Raw genomic sequence first — 23,563 nt, 5'->3', positions numbered from 1 at the left:
GTTTCCATCTTCTTTCCTGTTTTTTGCTTTCATCTCCTCCCAACAGACTGGAAGGGTGTTCTACCCTAATCCTCTGCTGGGCTTTCTTTTGTGGTGGTGGTGGCGATGGCTGCTTTCAATTCAATCTGTGTCAAGAAACCTATTGTGAATATGTGTGATTCCCCCTCCCCCCTTCCCATGTTGTTTGAAGTATCTTTTAGGCAAAGATAGGATTAATGATACAGTTTTCTGTGCCTTTTTATTCTTTTTGTTCTTTTGCTAATGCTTTTTCTAATTAAATCAGCTTTAAGCCCCTCCCTCTGCCAGTCATGTGCAAATAATGTTATTGTCTGAGAGGTCACACAAGCTCAGTTAAGAGATTGTCCAGTTGAATTGCCTTTATTTTTAATGTATGTATCTGCCCACCCCATAACATTACTCTGGGTGGCATACAATAAGATGAACAGTTTAAAAAAAACCTCTAAAATTATTAAAAACAAGTAAACACAAATATAAATAAGACTGCAGGAAAATGGACCAGCTTTCTACACACACTATAAACATTTAGTGGGTTCCCCATTTTCATGGGATTCCCAAGCCTGTTAGGAGAATCATGTGTAACGGATTTCCTGAAGACCAGTAGGAATTGTCTTCCTGTACCAGTAGTGTCTGCATTGGTGGAGCAGTGGGCTAATGCCTCCTTAAGTAACACCAGCTGCCTGCAATTAGTGCAGGTTCGCATCCCACCAGGCTCAAGGTTGACTCAGCCTTCCATCCTTCCGAGGTAGGTAAAATGAGGACCCAGATTGTTGGGGGCAATAAGCTGACTTTGTAATAATGCCGCTTGGGGTGTGTGTGTGAAAGCCCTAACAAGCAGGCATATACATAGAATGAAGGCTACTGCTAAGCTTGTAAGCCGCCCTGAGTCTTCGGAGAAGGGCGGGATATAAATGTAATAATAAAACAAAAATCATTGAACTATTGGATACTGTTGCATTAGTTCTTCCCATACATGTTTTCTCTGCGAGACAGTTTGTTCTGCACAATGTTTGAGAACTACTTGTGCAGGTATAATATTCTTCAAGGATTAGGCTCTTCATGGAAATATTCTGCTTTGCTTTTTAATTTTGTCTGATTTGTTGATTACTCCCTGGTCACATATTTAATAAATTCCCTTGCTGCCAGTAACAAAACTTCAGCAACAATTTTGGATATCTTTCTGCTGTACGCCCAAGGTTTTGGAAATTACCTGCATCCTTGAAGTCTCACATTGAGCACAATTGCACTAAGCCACAATTTATTTATTTATTTTATTGCATTTATATACCGCCCTTTCCCTGAGGACTCAGGGCGGTTTACAGGGAGTTAAAAATCAACCATACAAAAGTTAAAACCCAATTTAAAAAAATATTAAATCAACCCTGTACTATTAAAAACCCCAATTAAAATGAATGTCTCCTCAGCCTGGGCCCGAGAGCTCAAAGAGCCAGGTCTTCAGGCCCCGGCGGAATGATGTTTATTTCATTTTCCGGTAGTGGTGGATTTGCTCTAGTATATGATATGAATGCAATATTTGGCCACTGTAGGTTCCAAGTAAGGGGAGTGGCTTGGCATAAGTGAACCAAGGAGTAATAAAATTGTGGCTTAATGTAACATGTGAACCCAACCTAAAAGCTGTTACCTAAAGTGTATGTAGTTGCTATTGCTAAGGGTTCTTTTTTTGAAGGTTGTCTTAATTGGAACTTGAGCTTATTTAGACCGTGTGAAATATTCAGTGCTTTCCTTTTTGGGGGAACCAGGCAGATCGATATCAGCGTCTAAAGGATGAGGTTGTGCGAGCTCAAGTCCAGCTCCAGCTCTTCAAGCTCTACCACAATGAGGCTGAAATTGAAAAACTGAACAAGGAACTGGGCTCCAAGAATAAGGAGATCGATAAGGATAAGAAGCGCATGGACAAAGTGGAGGACGAACTCAAGGACAGGAAGAAGGAGCTGGGCAAAGTCATGAGGGAGCAGCAGCAAATCGAAAAGGAGATCAAGTAAGGCTGGTGGTCTTGGCTTTCCGGGTATCAGAATTCAGTCTCACGGGATCTGTATCATATTACAACTCGGGGTCCCCTCACAGAAGAATAAGTCACTATGACTGAGTTTATCTATAGCTCAGTGAATTCTGAAAATACTTCATCGTTAAGGAATAAGAACCATGGAGCCTGAGACTAGCCATGTGCAGTCTGCACTTGTCTTTGTCTGTGATGCAGAATTAAAACGCTTAAAAGACTAGATAGCGTGCAGAATAAGTAAGTCCGAAAACTGAGCTAAAGCATCTGCTAAATTGGACATCTTTGTGTTTGAGAGAATTAGGCAGTGTTACGAGTGCTTATTTTAAAAAGAATGAAACTTTTTTATTTTATTTATTAAATTTATTCACTGCCCATCTTATCCCAGGGCAACTTTTCATTTCTATTTCTAAGGCAATGCCCGTCTGTGTTATATTTAACAAGAGGGGGGAAAAAAGTATTAACAAAAGTGTGTTTAGATCTGCTGCTTGTGCTCATCGGCCAGTCAGCACATAAATACATAAAGTGGTTGCCTTAAGGCAGGGGTCTTCAAACATGGCCCTTTTATAACTTGTGGATTTCAACTCCCAGAATTCCTCAGCCAGTGTTGCTGGCTGAAGAATTCTGGGAGTTGAAGTCCACAAGTCATAAAAGGGCCAAGTTTGAAGACCCCTGCCTTAAGACTTCACTTATCTTTGCATAGTACCCTGAGTTTGTCTTCTGCTGAATTTTGTAAGTGTGCATAGTATTATGCTGGTATGATTTTGATAACTAGGTGACAGCTATGCCAACAGTTCTTGGTTTTAAAAGAAGAATAAAAAATGATGCATTTTTATTTAAAAAATTTGACCTGGTTGAGCATAAAGTTTAAATATTTTGGAGGTGTGGATAGCACTTGCTGATCCTGTCTGGTGAAGATAACAGCAGATGTTTGTATCTCTTGTATTGGCCAGGGTGGCTGGCAATGATGGAAACTAGTCAAAACCTCTAGAGAGTGCCAACTTACCTACTCCTCTCTTAAAGATATCTTTGGTTTTGATTTCTTAAAATGCCCGTAGTTGGAATTAAAGGATTGTTTTAAAATGTTGGTTGTTTTTTTTAAAAAAATACTATTTACACCTGTAGAACAGACATGTCAAACACAAGGCCCGGGGGCCGGATCCAGCCCGCAAAGTGGTTTCATGCGGCCCACGAAGCCATCCTGGAAACAGTGAGGGAACGGCCCCCACTGCCTTGGCCCTGGCCCAGAGACCCTCCTCCTGCCAGAGACCCTCAGATCTGTCCCACTCCTGCCCAGGCCCCCATAGGCACCCTTGATGCGAACGATGTAGAGCTGGCCATGCCCACCCAGTAGGCCATGCGCACTTTAGCCACGCCCACCCAGTAGACCACGCCCACCCAGGCCATACCCACCTGGCCCCCTGAGGGCAACCGCAATGCTGATGTGGCCCTCAATGAAATTAAGTTTGACACCCCTGCTGTAGAATATGATTTCTAATATTTTCACATGGAGAAGGTGTTCTCATTCAATGCCTTGCATAGTAGTATATCTGGCTCAATCAGAGAGCCTAGATTTACTTTCGAATGACAATGTAGAGTGGTGGTGTGTATTTGCACAAAATTAGACAGAATGGTCAAGATGGTTTTTTTTTAAAGAAAAGGTTTTTTGACAGGGAAAAGGATTCTGAACTGAATCAGAAGCGGCCCCAATATATCAAGGCCAAAGAAAATACTTCTCATAAGATCAAGAAACTGGAAGCTGCCAAAAAGTCCCTGCAGAATGCACAGAAGCAATACAAAAAGCGTAAGGGTGACATGGATGAGTTGGAGAAGGAGATGTTGTCAGTGGAGAAGGCCCGACAGGAGTTTGAAGAGCGCATGGAAGAGGAGAGCCAGAGTCAAGGCCGTGATCTCACTCTAGAAGAAAATCAGGTGTGACCAAGGCCTGTGGACCCACTGAATGAGATCTTGCTATGATGTTGCTGGAGTGGGTCTTTGGTTTTGATTTCTTACAAAGCCGGTATTAAAGGATTGCTAATTTTAAAAAATGTTGGTTTACTTAAAAAAATAGCATTTGAGCCTATAGATAGAATGTGATTTCCAATGTTTTCACGTGAAGGGGACGGAAATTGGTTCTATGCATGTTTTGATATCAGTAAAACCTGCTCTTATCTCCCAAGAGGATACATAGCATGAAAAAAAATATAGATTTCTCTTTCTGCTGAGAAAAAAAGTTTGTGATTTTAGGCAGACTAGAAAAAAAAACCAGTCTGAGTCAGAAGAGGCTAAAATTAATTTAATGCTAGGACAATGAGATAAAATGTCCCTGGAGTGCCTTACGTGCCATAAGATAATGTTGAACTGGAATGTAAAGAGCTACTTATGTGAGATTGTGATGAAAGTAAGGATTTTTTTGACCATGATACCTGAAGCCCAACCATTTAAAATAATTTATGTATTTCTACATAGCCTAGCCTCCTTTTGTAGGAAGATGTGCTCGGGGTTTAAAATCCACTCTTAACAAAATCTCAATTGCTATCAATAAAGTGCAGTTTTTAATCCTTCCTACCCCTCCCTTCCTACCCCGGAGACAGACAGAGAGAATAAGATACCTTCTCATATTCTTTGTAGATTGGGTGGGATGAAATAAATTACGAAAGAAAGAGGTCTAATTATATTATTTTTGCTTGCTTTCCTCATATATTGAACAGGTAAAAAAATACCATCGTCTGAAGGAGGAGGCCAGCAAAAGGGCAGCCACTTTGGCTCAGGAATTAGAGAAGTTCAACCGTGACCAGAAGGCAGATCAAGACCGCCTGGATCTAGAAGAGAGGAAGAAAGTTGAAACAGAGGTCAGCACTCTTGCGTCTTTGCTTACCTTTTCTCCTTGATATAGCAGGCATTCTTCCTGAAATTAAACGAAAACTTTGCACACAGTTCATCCATTTCCAGTGTCTCAGATTTACTGAGTTTATTTTATACAAACTGAATAGCGTTTAATTTGCATTTGTTTTGTAATCCCAATAAGGGAAGAAGATAAATTATAGTAGGACCCTGAAGCCCATCCCCAGATCACTGGGATCTGTTTTTCCAGCCATAGCATTATTTCCGAGCCCTCAAGTCTAGCTTTACAATTAGGAGAATAAGAAAGCAAAGGAAACGGAATCCCACCCAAATGCCTTAGTTTTGTCATCTCTTTCCTGCATCCTCACAAAATATTTCATGGAATCTACTCATATATTGTTGCCCTAAAGTCTACTTTCTGTGCCTTTCCAAGCTGGGTGAACTTTTCAGGTGTTCCCCAAATGACACATTGGATTAATTGCTTATACATGCACGTGTATTAGATATAGTTTGAAATATTATTAGGTAAAAATGAAAGTGGCAGCCATCTTGAGACCATGAAAAGTCTGAATGTAGGCCAGTCTTAATCAAGCCAATCTCATTGAGCCACTGTTAATAGAGCAACTGAAAAATGGTGAATTGTATGGGTTTGGCTAGCTCTTAAAGAGAATTTGATATCCAGTTTCAGACATTCCAGCCTTAAAGTGGGGATTGGAAAACATTCTGCAGAACTGAAGAAGACCCATAGGTTTTAGAAGAAAGGATCAAGAGTGGGCTGTTGACAAGGGGTGTTGGGCTGTTGATGAGGAAGCATGAAGAGAATCCACATCGTGCTGCAGCAGCATCTGTTGAGCTGCTGAGATTGTTGTGAGAATGATGGATTAGCCGAGCAAATTCCCAAGGATGTTTTACAGTATCTTGTAATATGATATGTACCTTTTATGACATCCACCATTGTTGCCCTTGTTTGCTTCATCCTTTTGTGCCATTTATTTCTTACCAACATAAAAAGATAAAGTAGTGCCTTTGATATGACCTACTTTAACTGTAATTGCCCAAATGTATATGGATGAAGTCATCTAGCTTTTTCCAATCTGGTACTGCCCAAGCATATTCACGATCTGGTTAAGGAGATGTAATCCAAGGCACCTGGAACTGCCAGGTTGATATTGAAGGGATCTGTAGTCCAAAATAATTAGAGGTACTAGGTTGAGAAGGACAGGATTAAATATTCTTAATTCTCATCTTATTCTTTTGATGTAGCCTATAATGGCGGTTCTCATCCAAAGGTGTCAAAGCTCTGTGCTAGATACTAATGGATATAGTCCTGGTATTTGCTAATGTGTGTCATACTCAATATTTTCCATAGGCCAAGATAAAGCAGAAATTGCGAGAAATTGAGGAAAACCAGAAGCGGATTGAGAAGCTGGAGGAGTACATTGCCACTAGCAAGTAAGGGCCAGGAAGAGCCAGAATCCTTGTAATAATATGGGCAGGGGTTTGAATCACAGTATGGAAAGGAATGAGGAGTTTGTCTTAAAAGGGTCACCTTGGTAAAGAGGAGTAGAGACTGCCTAGAACTCGGAGTAACTGCACTGCCTTCTCCTTACTTCTCCTTTAGGCAGTCCTTGGAAGAGCAAAAGAAGCTGGAGGGAGAATTGACTGAGGAGGTTGAACTGGCTAAACGCCGCATCGATGAGATCAATAAGGAGTTAAATCAGGTGATGGAGCAGCTAGGGGACGCCCGGATCGACCGGCAGGAAAACAGTCGGCAGCAGCGCAAGGCAGAGATCATGGAAAGCATAAAACGTCTCTACCCAGGCTCTGTGGTAAGCGACGCTTCAAAACCCCAAGCCCCAAAGCTCATTGGGCTGGCTGTGGGCTTAGTGCTCCAGAATCAAAATGAGGTTGGGGTGGTTTCCCTGCCTACCCTCCTCATTTCATTTCCTTCTTTTCCCCCAGTACGGACGCCTAATCGACCTCTGCCAGCCCACCCAGAAAAAGTACCAGATAGCTGTCACAAAGGTGCTGGGCAAGAACATGGACGCCATCATTGTTGATTCAGAGAAAACTGGCCGGGACTGTATCCAGTACATCAAAGAGCAGCGAGGAGAGCCTGAGACTTTCCTGCCTCTTGATTATCTTGAGGTGAGGCAAACTTTGACTGATTGGATTAGAACTTTTCCCAGCTAGCTTTCAGTTCCATCATCTGCAGCCACCCTAGCAAAAGGTGGATGGAAATTGCCAACATCTCCTGGGGGCTCCAGGCTGGGGAAAGTTGAGTTAGAATTTCTCTTCACACAGAAAGCCCATTTCTTGATTCTCAGCATAATTTGCTCAAAAAAAGATGGTGGCGGGAAGCAGTAAGCTCCCCTTTTGGTCACAGTGTGTAAATAAAGGAATGGTGAGGTTATTGGCAAATAAATGAACACAAATAGTTTATTTTTTGACAAAGCACACTTTTTGTCATTTCTCTCTTTGTTACCTGCAGATGGGTATCCAAATGCTTCCCTAGACAGTCTTGGATAATAATATGGCCTGATGCTATTGTTTTAATAAAGATCCTTTAGGGAAGGAACAAAAAAGACATTCTGCCTTTTGAGTTCAGTAGCTGAACTAAATTTATTTGAATTCAACAAGTGAGCGTGAATTCCTTCTGTGTCCCTACCCTTCAGCCTAGATTGTCCATACAGTTTATGGGGTCAGCCTAATAATGCTTTTTCTATCTCGCACTTCCAGGTGAAGCCCACAGATGAAAAACTCCGAGAGCTAAAGGGAGCCAAGCTTGTGATTGACGTGATTCGATACGAGCCTCCTCATATCAAGAAGGCCCTTCAGTATGCTTGTGGCAATGCCCTTGTGTGTGACAACGTGGAAGATGCACGTCGCATCGCCTTTGGTGGGCACCAGCGGCACAAGGTCAGAGCAAATTTACCCAACACGCTGTAGGTAGACCATAGTCCTCTCCCCAAACGTGGCATTCCATTTCTTGAAATATGTGTGTCGCTGTGATTTGTAGGAATATATCCTTGGTATATCTCAGGGGTGTCAAACTCAATTTCATTGAGGGCCGCATCAGCATTGCGGTTGCCCTCAGGGGGCCGGGTGGGTATGGCCAGGGTGGGTGTGGCCTACTGGGTGGGCGTGGCTAGAGTGCATATGGCCTACTGGGTGGACGTGGCCAGCTCTACATTGTTCGCATCAAGGGTGCCTATGGGGGCCTGGGCAGGAGTGAGACAGATCTGAGGGTCTCTGGCAGAAGGAGGGTCTCTGGGCCAGGGCCAAGGCAGTGGAGACCGCTCCCTCACTGTTTCCAGGATGGCTTCACGGGCCACATGAAACCACTTCGTGGGCCGGATCCGGCCCCCGGGCCTTGTGTTTGACATATCTGGTATATCTGCTTAAACTTATTTTGTATCATCCACTGCGGGCACACCTTGCCGACCTCATCTTTTGTTTCCTTGTGAAGTGCTAGGTTTTTCATTTTCTCACTTTTGTTTCCTTGCTTCTGTTGTAGACGGTTGCACTAGATGGAACCCTGTTCCAGAAGTCAGGGGTGATCTCGGGGGGTGCCAGTGATCTGAAAGCCAAGGCCAGGCGCTGGGATGAAAAAGCTGTGGATAAACTGAAGGAGAAGAAGGAGAGGTTGACAGAGGAACTCAAGGTTGAACCTGCTTTTGAGTTGTAGAAGTCAGGCTGGTTGCCTGTGTCATAGCGTCAGTGGGCATTAAATCTTGAAAATTTCTGCTCCAGGTTGTTACAGGAGAACAGTGCTCAAACCAAACATACTCTTTCCGTGTGTATATTACTAAATCATGATTTACTAATACATGTACGTTCTGTTAAGAGGCTTGTATGAAAATAATTCAAATAGTCGCATTCTAGAAGTGCCTAAACTTCTGTTGTAAAACTGAAATGCGGTATACTGAATAACAGCAAATTAGTTGTATCTGGGAGAGCACATTTTTAGTTCTGTTTATAGTAGATTTATTGTAATGCAGCGATTTCTGTTAAGATTTCCCTGTTTTGATGAATTGCATCAATATCTCGGGTAAGGAAACCACACCCAGATTGTTGGGGGCAATTAAGCTGACTTTGTAATAATGCCGCTTGGGGGGGTGTATGAAAGCCCTAATAAGCAGGCATATACATAGAATGAAAGCTACTGCTAAGCTTGTAAGCCGCCCTGAGTCTTCGGAGAAGGGCGGGATATAAATGGAATTAAAATAAAAATAAAATAAATCTTCACTGTTTTCCTGTTACAAATTGCTCACTTCAGCATCATAATTCAGCTGTGTGAAACATGATTCATTTATTAATTTCCCAGATATTATTCGTGAAATCTTAACTGCTTCTTTGCCTTAGCTCAGTCTTTGCATTCCATTTCTTTGGATTTCTTTAATTTGAGCCATTAAATCTCCCTTTGCCAGGAACAAATGAAGGCTAAGCGTAAAGAGGCAGAGCTTCGTCAGGTCCAGTCACAGGCCCATGGCTTGCAGATGCGCTTGAAATACTCCCAAAGTGATTTAGAACAAACCAAGACCCGTCACCTTGCTCTCAATCTTCAGGTATTATGATGGTCACTTGCTGGAGCTAGATTCTGCTTTAAAAACCCCAACTTCTATTCAGCTTCATGAATTATGTGAGAAACTCAATTTATTTATTTGTTTTTGCCTGTGGACTAATGCAGCTAATGGTGAATGAGGGAGAACAGTGTGGAGGAAATTGGTAAGGGAGCCTTAAATCATTTGGAAGGAACTGATAAGAAAAAAACTAATCAATAGTTTTTCACCACCATTCTGTTTAATTTGCTTTATGCTGGATAATGTAGCAGAAGAGCAGGCAGAGCTAGGGCCAATAGTTAAGCAGGTCATCAGTTTTGAGTTGTTACTGGTTATTGGTCCAAGTCCAGTCCTTCCTAATTTCATTGACCCTTATCTGAGCCGTGGTGGTGCGGTGGTTAGGATGCAGTATTGTAGGCTGACTGCTCACTGTCAAGAGTTTGAACCTGAACAGCTCAAGGTTGACTCAGTCTTTCATCCTTCCAGGGTTGGTAAAATGAGGACCCAGATTGTTGAAGGCAATATGCTGGCTCTGTAAGGCACTTGGAGAGGGCTATAAAGCACTATGAAGTGGTATATAAGTGTAGTGCTAATGCTAGTGCTATTATCTGGCATCAATTTATTGTTGAGCTTCAGTTGACCAGATTCTCATGTATAGGCTTGAATAAATCTTCTGAGATATAACCTAACAGATTATCCAATTTTTTTGTGCCTGGCGTTAATTAGCTGGTGACATGCTTAACTCTGCCCCCAGCTGCACTTGCTCTTCTACTATAGAGGCTTCTGAGCATACATTTTAGAAAATAATTATTTGTATCCTCTAATGTTCTTTTTAATTTTACAAGCCTTAAATTAGGTGAAATAGTTTCAGGACTGGGGGGGGGGGAAAGGACAGCGTTGGAAAAATAATAATTCTATTAGGTATAGTCAATGTTTTAAAAGGCTAGCAAGTATATTAGATTCTATATTGCAAGTGATGAAATGCTCACGTAAAATGGTGTTCATTGATCTGAAAAGCAGACTCTGGGCCTGCAGGAAGATGCTACGATGAAGAAATGCCAGTGATGAAATGCATATTATGCATATATTTTCAAAAAGTTATAAGATGCCATTTTTCAAAAAAGATCAAAATGTTAGTTTTTCCATGCAGAACAAAGAAAAGGGAATTCTAGTGGCAGTCTCTTACTTCTTCTGAGCTCTGTCCTAATTCAGCATTATTCCCAACAGGAGAAGTCCAAGTTGGAAAGTGAGCTTGCCAATTTTGGACCCCGTATCAACGACATCAAACACATCATACATGGGCGAGAGCGTGAGATGAAGGAGCTGAAGGAGAAGATGAACCAGGTATGGTAGGCCCAGGCCAAGAGCAGCAAAAGAGGCGTGGCTAAAACAGGAAAGGCAAGTGCGCGGTATATAGAAGGACAGAAGCCTGCAGGTAGTTGATAATCTGGGAAAGTTGCAGAAGTAGCAGCAATTTAGAAAGGGAAGGAAAAAGTAACAGGCTGCAACCATATTTTTAACATATTCTCTACTGTGATGGTTGAGGATGCTTGACATCTTATATCAAGGTACACAGTGTTCATTTACTCATTTTAACACAGCCACACCTCCATTTCATCCTTTAGACCGGTTTTATATAAGTCTTTATCATTGCAGGTAGAAGATGAAGTATTTGAAGAATTCTGCCGAGAAATCGGAGTCAGGAATATCCGGGAGTTTGAGGAAGAGAAGGTGAAACGCCAGAATGAGATTGCCAAAAAAAGGTATTGGCCCATTTCTGTCACCCTGGCACTTCCAGATTCAAGAATACTAGAGTTTACTAATTTTAATATGGGGAGGAAGGCTTGGGATACTCCATAATTTTTCCCTTTCCCCTTCCCAGGCTTGAATTTGAAAATCAAAAGACCCGCCTAGGCATCCAGCTGGACTTTGAAAAGAACCAGTTGAAAGAAGATCAGGACAAAGTGCACATGTGGGAGCAGACTGTCAAGAAAGATGAAGCTGAGATAGAAAAACTCAAGAAGGTGCATGGGGGGGACTAGCGCTATGTGGCACCCGTGATTTAGAGTGAGAAAAGCACCACAGACTTAACATCTGTGCTTTTCCTATTGATGATCACACAGGAGGAACAGCGTCATATGAAGATCATAGATGAGACCATGGCACAGCTGCAGGATCTGAAGAACCAGCACTTGGCCAAGAAATCTGAGGTGAATGATAAGAACCATGAGATGGAAGAGATTCGTAAGAAGCTGGGAGGGGCCAACAAGTAAGTCTGGCCTATGAGGGCAAGATCTAAGCAGGAGGGTAGAGATGTCTACCACTGCCTCTGCTTCACCTGGTAAATTATACCTGGTAACTAATTTCAGCCTATGGTTTTAATGAATGGAAGATTACTTGTTTTTGGGGAGGGACCAGTTAAGAATACAAAGGCAAGACTCTTGGTGTTTTGTATCAAGTAGTTCCCAGCACCAGCCTGATGTTTCTGAGAATTCTACTAATTAGATGATCACATTTCCCCCTTGTCCCAACATCCAGTAATCAGAGCATGCTGTGGCTGAAAATGGAAGATTCTATTTTGTTACCACAATAAACAGCCATTGATGGAGGTTAACTATGAGCCCTTCATTTTAACCCAAGGGCCATGGAGCTTGGTTTGAATTAGTAGCTAGGTGCTGCTCCATTCCTGAGTCACCAGAATCAGGGAATGCCTGATTTTTGCAATGTTTGAAGAGAGAAGGAAGTATGTATGGCAGTGGTTCTCAACCTGTGGTCTGTGTAAACCCCCCCCCCCCGAGGGTGGGGGGGACGATGTCTTCACAGGGAGTCCACAAAAGCTTGAAAAAATGTTATTATTTAAATCAAGTTAAATCTTGGGGGTCCATGGCCATGGTCCATAGCCACAAAAGGTATTTAAAAGGGTTGTGGGGAAGAAAAGGTTGAGAACCACTATGTATGGTATATTTTTTATCTTTTTAAATTCATTTGACACTGTTGAACATAATTACCAAAATAATCCTAAATGTAAACAAAGAGAAAAAACAGAAAGAGAAAAAAAGGAAAAACACCTACATATTATTTGTACAGCATAACATCAATAATCAGTACAGTATAAAATATTATTGTAAAATGTCACAAAATCTCTGCCATAGTAATACATATTGCTGCATCCTTTGGTTAGTAGAAAATACTGCTTTTTCCAAAATATCACAGATATGCAACAACCATTCTGTAAAACCTGTAATATCACCTTTTTCAGTATAATTCTATCAGTCGTTCCCTCCCCATGCTTAATTTCTGATAAACATATTCCCAAGCTTTGGTATATCACAATACATTAACATCACATTAACTTCCTTAACATTTTAAGATTTTTTCATATATCTTCTTATATATCTTAACATTTTATTCTGAAAAGATATCAAATGATCATATGACCATATGTCAGTGAACTCTCTTTTTTTTACCACTCCCAACATAGAAAATCTTATATCAATTATTTCAGTACATTTTGGGGGATCCAATGCATACTAAATAAATGCTGTCCCTGATCTCATTTGTCTATGTATGATGTCTACTGCACTGGTAATAATTATTTAAATTTATTTTCCATCCTTTATTTTCCATTATCCAGTGGTAAATATTTTTTTTATTTAAAGCAGTGTTTTCTCCACAGATAATATGATATGACTCCCCATTTTGGTTGGGGAGTTTAAGGGAAATAGTTGCCATGTATTTTGCAGAAACCTACGCTTCCATTTTTTGTCTTAAGCCTCCATCAAATGCAGGAATATAGTAGGGCTTTTTTGAGAGGGGGGAAACCTTGCATTTTTGAATGAAGCTATGGATACCATAAGCTAATTGCACTCATTTCACTTCTTAAGCTTCTTCACCTCCTTCTCCAAAAGCATCCCAAACCATCTGAAATGGTCAACATTGCACATTCAGAGAGAGAACTCAGGGGAGCACAAACGAGATGGCCACACTGGTTATTAATCCCAGCCAAAGGTTGCAGTTCGGTTAAAAATTACACTCTGAAGTCTTTGAAAGTATCAGAAGAGTTTATAAGAATCTTAACCTAGTAAAACCAAAGGCATTTGCTGTCTCCAGTCCAGAAGGACTCATAATGAGAGTGTCTGATGTGTCTATTTCTAATCATTCTTGAGATGTAAGTTTGCAACTTGGCACTGCCTAGTTCAAGATTTTTACAGAGCTGGAGGCCGCTTTGCCTGGACTGTCCTTTCACTTTGGGCCATTTTCTGCAGAGAGATGACTCACTTGCAGAAGGAGGTCACCGCCATTGAGACCAAGCTGGAGCAGAAGCGCAGTGACCGCCACAATTTACTGCAAGCCTGCAAGATGCAAGACATTAAGCTACCCCTCTCCAAAGGCACCATGGATGATATCAGCCAGGAGGAGGTAAGGAAATAACTCTACAAGGGAGAAGAGGAAAGAATTCTGAGCCAGGAATGCATGGGTCAAGTGAGCCTCCCTTTGTCTTCTGGTTGATTTCAGGGTGGCTCCCAAGGGGAGGAGCCAGCCAGCAGTTCACAGAGGACTTCCAACATGTATGCACGAGAAGCTCTCATTGAGATTGACTATAGTGACGTCTCTGAAGATTTGAAGGTAAGGAGAACTCTCTGGGGTTGGCCATCTGTGGAGGTGTAATGGAATGTGTGGATGACCTTGGGGAACGAGGGGGAAGAGATGCTGCCTAGGAAACAGTCAGATAAGACAGGCAGGAAATATGTAAATAAAAATGAAATAAAAGCAATAGGACTAATTCAGAACAAAATTAGAACATAAAAACCTTTAAAAGAAGCAGATGTTAAGGAGAACAATGACAAGCTATTTCCCCCATATTTTATTTTATCTAATATTTTGTTTTTCAAAAATTGTCCTTGTTGTGTAAAACACTCTAGTGAGGAAAATCGGCAACTCATTTGGGAGAGACAGTCGCATTTTGCCTCCCAGTGCTAAGCTGATTAGAGAAAAATAAGTAGCATAAATGAGGAGACACATGTAGGATCTCTCCTGGCTCCAAACCTTTGAAGTCTTATAATATATGGAGGTTGCCTAGGGGAAAAAATGTAACTTCTGAAAACCTGAAGGATTGGGAAATATTTTAGATGAAGTTTAAGCTTAAATCAGTGGGAGTCATTTTAGTTTTTCTCAGCGGTTAAGACGGTGAATAGGAGTCCAAATAATTCTGAGACATTTGGAAGGAATAGTTCCCCAGTTTTGGAAAAATCCAATTACTTCCCATACGAACTCTTGTCAGACCTACCTGACTCAGCTTGAGCCTCTAAGAAAGAATGATCCTTAACTCCATTTCTTGAGAAAGGTATAGTTTATTAGAGGTCAAGTGAAATACAGTAGTGCAAAGCCTGAACTGAAATTCGCACACCAAAATCCCCAAGTATAACTTCTCTTCCCTTAGGTACCTCCCCATACTGCCCCCCCATCCCACCCACCCCCATGTTCAATCAAATTCAAAGAATATGTTTTCAGAATGGTGGCAAGTATGGATTGGTATGGAGCAGGGGTCTTCAAACTTGGCCCTTTTATGACTTGTGCCTGACTGAGGAATTCTGGGAGTTGAAGTCCACAAGTCATAAAAGGGCCAAGTTTGAAGACCCCTGGTACGGAGCTATACTCAGTTCCCAGCCAGTCGACCTTGGAACCGTGTCTCAGGGAGATACAGTGAACTTCACGTTTTCCTTGAATCCTCCCCACCTCCCATCCAGTCCCCCTAGAGTTCATGGCAGCCTGGCACTGAGCGATAGCAAAAGGCAAGCAAATACCAGGACTATATCCATCTATTGCATGCAAAACAAGAAATTCAGCTTTATAAAATTATGGAGCCTCTCTAATTTATCTTTTTATTGCTATCCTTTGATTTAAAACCTGATCAGAATGTTAGGCTCTATAATTTATTAAATAGCCAGAAGAAAGAATATTTATTGCAGCTGATTTACAGTTCCTTACAAAGCTTTAGAGTTGATTAAAGAAACATTTTCTGGAGCATATAGTGTTTGTCTCCTAAGAACCTATTTGTCTAGCCCCAGGGATTAAAGTGACCTTCTCCAGCCTGGTGCCTTTTAAACGTGTTGGGCTTCAGTCTTCATAATCCCTTCCAAATGCTGGCTGGGAATCATGGAGGCTGATCCACAATCACAACATGTAGACATCAGCCTACTTTGAAGAGCATAAGGTTCATCCTGTGTTGCCTGTCCTCTGTAGGATTTTTGATAACTGATGCGCATCCTATTAATAGGGCCTGTGGGAATGCTACAAATTTATGTATGCAAAAGGCCAAAGAGTGTTGTTTCAAGTTGTTTCAACTCAAGTGTTGAGTTAAACATTAGGGCTTGTTTGTTAGGATGTTTACCAGGAAGGCAAGGAACATGATTACCATCTTGAGGGAGCAAAAGGAACATGCTGCCTCATCTGGATACAGGGGTTGGGCTGAAATATGGTTGGATTTGACCATAAGATATCTGAAACATTACAGAGATAGCAACATTGGATAACAAGTTGAAGGCAAAAGATCAGTCAAGGTTCAAGGATATTAGATATCCATAGAAGATGAGTAGTCAGAAGAAAAGGGAACATTGAGTCTTGGGCTATTAAGGGGATAAAGGGATCGGACCTCAAAGGGCTTCAGACATCAAAGCAGCTACAACTTGAGCCCACTCTTTCATTGTTAGGTTTTGTGAAGGGATTATTGGCATTTGATTAGAGCTATACCCTTTGTCAAAAATCTTTGGAAAGAATTGTTAAAACATAAATTTAAGAGAGTCTTTAAATAAATAGAGGTGTTTTTTTTAACCACATATATAACTGCTTGCTTACTTCAAAATGTGGAGTCTTGGTTATCTTTTTCTTACCACCATGGCTTAAAACATGAGAGTGAACTAGCTTAGAAATTCCAATGTTTGAGTGCTTGAGAGAAAGGAAAGATGAGTTTGCAACTTGTAAGACTTACTAGTAATTCACTTTGCCTATAGCGTTCAGATAAGGCTACAGTGTCTTTTGCTTGGGAGAATTGTCTGAACACTCTTACATTCTGGGAGTGAAAGACCAGTGCTACAAAAGCTAGCTCATATGCAAACTAAGAACCTTTGAAGTTCTCAGTTCTCTGACTCCCAGAACTACTTTCTCTTTATTTCTCCTTGTAGGATGCTCAGTCTGAAGATGAGATCAAACAGGAGATGAATCAGCTACAACAGAAGTTGAATGAGCAACAGAGCATCTTACAGCGAATTGCTGCCCCAAACATGAAGGCCATGGAAAAGCTGGAAAGTGTGAGGGACAAGTTCCAGGAGACCTCTGATGGTACCGGATTACTTTTGTAGTCTCGGCTAGCTTGGCTTTTCCCAAACAAATGCCCTCCTGGTGCTGGATTTCAATTCCCATAATTTCTAGCAAGCATCTTAACATCCAATACTTTAGAAGGGCATCAGCTTGGGGAATGCCCAACTTCACGGTAGCGTTTTGCTGAAATGATGGGACCATTTATGCTTGCTCCCTTTTCTACCAGAATTTGAGGCTGCCCGGAAACGTGCAAAGAAAGCCAAGCAGGCCTTCGAACAGATAAAAAAGGAGCGCTTTGACCGTTTCAACTCCTGCTTTGAGTCAGTAGCTACCAACATCGATGAGATCTACAAGGCCTTGTCACGAAATAGCAGCGCCCAGGTGAGGATGCCCTATTTTGAAGAGGGCTGCATGCCGGCTCATCCAACGACTGAACCAAGAAAAAGGTTTCTGTGACTTATGTTAATTGTGCAGATTTTGCATAATTGCTTAAATGGCACCATGCTTTTCAACAGATGTTCTTTTGCGCTATTTATTCTGGTCTTGTTACTTCTGGAGAGAGGCAAGTAAGGCCCTGATGCTTCATACACCCACTCTCTTGCAGAGGCACTCTTTTTCTTTTGTGCGTTTGCAGACCAGATCCTTTCAGCCATAACACTATCAACTACTGCATCTCTTTTTTTAAATTGCAAATCAGAGATTCTGAAGAAGCTGAGTTCCACATCAAATACACAGTTCAGCACTTCTTCAGAATCAAAGTATGCACGCAATTCAGTGCCTCAATGAAGGAGTGTGCGTACTTTTGTGGGTCATGGATCTATTTGACATGTGAGTAGGTGGGACCAGGAAAAAAAAGTGATGTAATTCATTTTAGTATAATTAAGTTAAATATGGCCGATAAGATTACGCTCCATTATTTAATTATGTAATAGTTTCTCCATTGGCCAAGAGGGCTATGTCTAAGGATTTCAGGGACCTCAAATGATCCTGAGGCCTCAAGGTGTACATTTCTGCCTTGGGTCCATTATGGTTTAACATTTTGTGAGTCATTATAATGAATGCTGTGTCTTAAAATGGAATAAAGCTTTCAACAAACAAGTGTGTGTTCGTGTGTGCGTGCAAGCATTGTGTTTTCTTTCCCTAATTAGCCAATTTTTGATTGGGAAAGAGTGTAATTGAGAGCCAGCTTGCTGTAAATTGGACATCAAAATTTCATTCTCATGGGAGTCAGGTAGAAGATGCAGATTTGCTTTCCAGTTGCAAACAGAATTGTTTGCAAAAATGTCATTCACCAGCCAGAAGACTGATCAAAGGCTAGTGGCTGTACTTTCATTCATATACAAAGTATAATATTTATCCAAGAGTGAGGCTTTGATTTGCAGCCCCCTGTGTTGTCGTTGCCCCAGTTTTTACACCTGGCAACAGCCTGATCCCCTCTCAGAGTCCTAATTGCGCAGAACCAATTACGTTTGCCTGTAACTTTTGCTGCCTGAAGAACTATGTAAATGGTTATTTGAAATAGCACCACTGTTTGTGAAGAGCAGGAAATAAGTGCGGCTCTCATTCTTGCCCTCCAATCAGTGATACAATGATATAATGAACGGGTGTTTTGTTCTTTTTTTTCAACTGTAATGACTACAAATGTTAATACCTTCCTTGAAAAAATTAATGTCACAATTCTTGATCTTATGAACATAGTTTGCATTCTAAGGCATCCTACCAACATCGTCTGTCCCTGGAAATAGACCATATATATGTATTCTTCCTTTTTCCCCTCTTGGTTATAATTTCATAATACTATAAACGATGAATGTACTATAAATGATGAATATTTTGTTATTAAGGTACTTGGTGGTCTCCCTCAATATTTTTCATTCTTTTTTTTTCTGCAGGCCTTTTTAGGTCCTGAGAACCCAGAAGAGCCTTACCTGGATGGTATCAATTACAATTGCGTAGCCCCAGGCAAACGCTTCAGGCCAATGGACAATCTGTCTGGCGGGGAGAAGACAGTGGCAGCTTTAGCTCTGCTCTTTGCTATCCACAGGTGAGGCCAAACTTGCTCTGAAGGAAGTTCTGGTTAGAGCTGGAATTATCCAGATTTGAGATTTGGAACATTAATGGGGGTGGGGGAGGTGAGAAGAGCAGAATTGTAAAGATGACTCATTGTTCTTTAAACACTTTAAAGGGTATAGGTTTTCTGGTGGGTCTACATTTTAGACATTTAGCCGAAAGTGTCTTGATGTAGAGGAGTATAGGACCGGAAAATGAGCATTAAAGGGTCAGATAGATGCAGAAGTCACATACCTTCCTTCACATATAACGCTCCTTTATAGATATATTTGCTTGTCTCCAGAAATCATTCCATCGTTAGCTGGGAATGGGGTGGGGTGGGGAGAGAGGGGATAGTGACTTATTAATTAAAATGGAATATGAATTACACTGTAACCCTGGATGTCATCCACCATAGCATGCATCCTCAGGCTTTGGACCATTTCCTTATTTGGAGTTTTGAGAACATGTGAATGTTACAGGTGTCATGGAATGTTGTCCTGCCTAGTTGCCAGGATGACATGTCCAGTCACAAATAGAAGTGTCAGATGAGGCAGAGTCCTTGGAAATCAGAAAGAGAAAAGTTTGTAGTCACATTGGCACAAAACCAAGATCCCCAGACATCCCCAAGAGATAACACATGTTTGAGAATCTTTGCCTCGGCATGGCTCCCAGGGACTCCCTTTTCTGAGAGTCAGATTTGGAGGGTGGAACCAACAGGATAAATGCATCCCTGGTTTACTATTTGAGTATGACAAACCTTTTTTAACATCAAAACATTCTGCAATCATCTTGCTGATAGAAATTGTTAAATAAACAGCTACATAGATTTAGTAATTTTGGGAAATGTTTTTAAATAGATTTATATACAGTTGAAAAATTGGGTTTATACGTAATAAGGAATTTATTCAGTTTACAGTAGGTTATTATTTTTACATTCAGGGGACATTCCCTACTGATTCTGCCCCCCTCTCCCAGTTTGGTCTAAAAAAATGAATAAAACAGTTAAATCCATTTTTTAAATAACTAGCCTCTTCCCCCTCCCATTTACTTATTTTCTTATTGGCTAAAGAAGTTGTTGTCCAGGCTTAAGAAGAACAGCCCTATCCTTTCATTTGACTGCTGGAGGGTGGCTGGCTGTGCTAGGCAGGGAGAGTTAGGTGAGGCTGGGGTTCCTGTTTTAAGCTCCAGCTTGGGTGTGTGGAGGTAGCCATGAGGAGGCAAACAAGTCTTCAGCAGTGGACTCAGGACAACTGAAGGCTATCAAAATTTATAGGAGAAGGAAAGTTTCAGAGAAGACTATGAGAGGTGAGATAACTGGATAGTTCTGGGGCCCGGGGCAGAGAGAATATGCAGAGCTACGAAGTTGGATATGTGAGTGTGTATGGGCAGCTTTAGTAATGACAAGCATAATGCAGGAAACTTAACAGTAGCAGGAAAAGTTTAAGTTTATTGAATTTATATACCGCCCTTTTCCCGTAGGACTCAGGGCGGTTTACAAAGTATTTAAAAATGTCAATACAATACAAAAGTTAAAAACAGTTAAAAATAATTAAATTTGATCCCTGAAAAATATAAAACCCCAATTAAAAACTCTCAGCCTGGGCCGGAAAGCTCAAAGAGCCAGGTCTTCAGGTCCCGGCGGAATGACCGAAGGTCGGGGGCAGTCCTAAGCTCCACGGGCAGCTGGTTCCAAAGGGCAGGCGCACCCACAGAGAAGGCCCTCCCCCTGGGTGTTATCCGCCGGCAGTCTTTTACCGGCGGCACCCTGAGAAGGCCCTCCATGTGGGAGCGCACAGGACGAAGGGAGCTTGATGCCGGCAGCAGGTGTTCCCTCAAATATCCCGGACCCAAGCCATTTAGGGCTTTCTAGGTCATCACCAGCACCTTGAATCTTACCCGGAGGGCAACCGGAAGCCAATGCAGCTCGCGGAGTAGAGGTGTTACATGGGAGTATCGGGAAACCCCCATCACAACTCGCGCAGCTGCATTCTGCACCAGCTGAAGCCTCCGAGTGGTCCTCGAGGGCAGCCCCATATAGAGAGCGTTGCAGTAGTCTAACCGGGAGGTCACGAGCGCATGGGTGACTGTGCGTAGGGCATCTCGGTCCAGATAGGGTCACAACTGGCGCACCAGGCGAACCTGGGCAGAAGCCCCTCTGGTCACGGATCCTATGTGGTCTTCAAAATTGAGCCGTGAATCCATGGGTGTGTTGCATATAGTAGGAGAGAAGAGAAATACTGGATTTGTCTAGAGATCTGGGCCGATTGCTCTTTCCTCTGACCAGTGTCACCATATTCTCCTGTCCACTTCACCCAAGGTCTTACGTGGTCAATATCTGTGTTAGTAAAAAAAACAGGGCAAGCCATTATTTTTTTTTGTTTTCCTTGCACTGGTCCCCTGCCTAGAGTATGGGGACCCTCGGTATGTACGAAGCATCTAAGGTGGCAGCTGCTAGGACAATCTTCTGTCTTTAAACTGGTGATCTACTGCAGGTGAAAGTGGGCAGCATAGAGCTAGTTGAAAAAAGAGCTTATCTCCATTGAAACAACTTTGTGTTCACATGATTGTTTGCCATTTTTGCTCCCAGCTACAAGCCTGCTCCATTTTTTGTCTTGGATGAGATTGATGCTGCTTTGGACAATACCAACATTGGAAAGGTTGGTAGGATTGAACGGACAGGCAAACTTTACTGCCTCTGTGATAAAGATTTGGACAGCTGCTAATTCACCCTTTTCTCCCCACCCCTGTTCTCCAAACAGGTAGCCAATTACATTAAAGAACAGTCAACTTGCAACTTCCAGGCCATTGTTATTTCCCTGAAGGAGGAGTTCTACACCAAGGCTGAGAGTCTCATTGGTGTTTACCCTGAGGTATGAATGTGGATAGTGGTATCTCAGATAGCATTATTTACAATATCATGCTTCTTTCCCCTTGAATGAAATGGAGACTTCTGAGATCTCATATTAAGGCAGCCCCACTAGAAAGCAAGGTGAAAACATTTTGGCAACCAAAGGCATTGCTAGGGATGATGAATTGAGAATCGCTTGTGGGCAAGCTTCCCTTCAAGAGAATGCTGGGCTACTAATTCGCATAGAGGGTCCCTCAATAATATCCTTTCAGGAAAGCTGTGAGTACTGAGGAAAAACAGTAATGATGAAAATAGGGAGGAGTGAAGTTTTTTTCTTTTAATGAGGGAAGAAAACTAGGTGGGATATAAAAAAATATGACACTTCCAACAAGACTTTTTTTTATGGGAGGGATCAACCCTGTTCCCTTCCAGTCTCTCCAGAGGCTTTTTCCTGAATTCAAGATAAGAATGAATTTTGAAAGCTGAGCTTGTATTGGTTCAAGAAAACCTTCTGTACAAGGAAGATACAGGTCATCCTGGAGTTACATCCTTACATTAAGTGACCATTCAAAGTTACGACATTAAAGAACAAATGGTAATTACGACCAGTCCTCAGACAGCACCCATTCCAGTGCCTCTATAGTCACACGATCAAAATGGGGGCACTTGGTGCCCAGGGCAGGGGAAGCGTGTGGTCCTTGCCTGATGACCATAAGCAGAACCGCTGGCACTGCTGTTGCTAAGCAGTGTGGTCACGTGACATTTTGTTTAACAACCACTTTGCTTAGTAATGAAAATTCCCATCCCAAATAAAGTTGCAATACAAGGACTATTTTTTTAAGCTTCGTATTTGATTTTTGAATCTAGCTGCTGTAGAAGAACAAGAACAGGATGACATATTGTACCGTTTTCCTTTTTTTTCTTTCTTTCCCAATAGCAAGGAGACTGTGTCATCAGCAAAGTCTTGACCTTTGATCTCACCAAGTATCCTGATGCCAACCCAAATCCCAGTGAGCAGTAGACACAGAAGAAATCGAACCTCTGCTTGTCTTTTCCCAACTTTACCTTCTTCTAGTCCCGTGTTGCTGTTGTTTCCCTCCTCCAAAGCCCTTAAACCATTGCCTGCCCTTTATTTCTCCTATGGAACTGCTAGCAGGTGTGTGTTGGGCAGGGGGTGAAATTAACCTAAATGTTTAAAGACAAAGCGGCACCACTCTTAGATTGGGGGCCGTCATCTTTGTGTCTGTAGTGACAGATTTTTCCCCCCTTCTCTCTAAAACTTAGCTGCAAAGCTACGTTCTGCCTCACCCCTCTTTTTAAAAGACAGCATCTTATTGCTGTACAGGAGAAGAGAAAAGGAGGAATCTTGTTTCTCCAGTGTAACCTACTTTGCTCTTTATAAAACTCTTTATAGGACCAAAATAATGGTGGTTTCATGAGAATGCTTCTCGTGCCAAGCTGTCGCCTAAAGCATGGCTTTAAATTCTGCTCTTTTTTAAGACTTAATATCATGTGTGTGTTTTTGTGTGTGATTGAAATTAAAATATTTCACTTCTGTTCTCTGTTCTGATTTTTCCTTGCCAAAGGTGCAATGGGGGGGGGGAGGGAACATTGGTGAGGTTGGGGCTTCCCATTAGGATGTGCCAAGGTTGGCCCAAAGTCACTGAGCTTCTTGAACATTCTCCTCCAGCCCCAGTGGCCCCATAAATCCTGCAAGCTTTAGATCTTGAGTGAGTGCTGATGAGTCTTTTGGGGCCAGATGTAATTTACTAACAGGGTCCTTCTGCAGACAGTGTTGGGAGGAAAGTCTGGAGGAGTCTCTCCCTCTCCTCTCTCTCTCTCTCTCTCTCTCTCTCTCTCTCTCTCTCTCTCTCTCTCTCTCTCTCTCTCTCTCTCTCTCTCTCT

General features: G+C 41.9%; 1 protein-coding gene across 2 annotated transcripts in view; it reads left to right on the top strand.

Annotated features, from left to right (window-relative positions):
- Positions 1-23,215, top strand: part of SMC1A (structural maintenance of chromosomes 1A) — a 28,981-nt gene extending 5,766 nt beyond the window's left edge. Inside the window, exons 5-25 of one of the 2 annotated variants that reach the window (XM_081320349.1) lie at positions 1,779-2,017; positions 3,709-3,967; positions 4,747-4,887; positions 6,249-6,331; positions 6,501-6,708; positions 6,842-7,027; positions 7,619-7,798; positions 8,397-8,543; positions 9,310-9,447; positions 10,669-10,785; positions 11,098-11,204; positions 11,324-11,465; positions 11,565-11,710; positions 13,707-13,860; positions 13,957-14,067; positions 16,623-16,779; positions 16,985-17,139; positions 18,651-18,802; positions 21,398-21,467; positions 21,570-21,680; positions 22,596-23,215. In XM_081320349.1, coding sequence (XP_081176475.1) covers positions 1,779-2,017; positions 3,709-3,967; positions 4,747-4,887; positions 6,249-6,331; positions 6,501-6,708; positions 6,842-7,027; positions 7,619-7,798; positions 8,397-8,543; positions 9,310-9,447; positions 10,669-10,785; positions 11,098-11,204; positions 11,324-11,465; positions 11,565-11,710; positions 13,707-13,860; positions 13,957-14,067; positions 16,623-16,779; positions 16,985-17,139; positions 18,651-18,802; positions 21,398-21,467; positions 21,570-21,680; positions 22,596-22,679 — 3,087 coding nt within the window. In that variant the 3' untranslated portion in view covers positions 22,680-23,215. Of the gene's footprint in view, positions 1-1,778; positions 2,018-3,708; positions 3,968-4,746; positions 4,888-6,248; positions 6,332-6,500; positions 6,709-6,841; positions 7,028-7,618; positions 7,799-8,396; positions 8,544-9,309; positions 9,448-10,668; positions 10,786-11,097; positions 11,205-11,323; positions 11,466-11,564; positions 11,711-13,706; positions 13,861-13,956; positions 14,068-16,622; positions 16,780-16,984; positions 17,140-18,650; positions 18,803-21,397; positions 21,468-21,569; positions 21,681-22,595 lie in introns of those variants that run through there. The other variant, XR_014025471.1, reaches the window with a different exon arrangement.
- The last annotated feature ends 348 nt before the right edge of the window (positions 23,216-23,563 follow it).

Source organism: Vipera berus (genome assembly GCF_964194415.1).
Source record: "Vipera berus genome assembly, chromosome: 2".
NCBI classification, from domain to species: domain Eukaryota; kingdom Metazoa; phylum Chordata; class Lepidosauria; order Squamata; family Viperidae; genus Vipera; species Vipera berus.
Note: the sequence above shows the minus strand (reverse complement) of the source record. Positions and strands in the feature narration are given on the sequence as shown.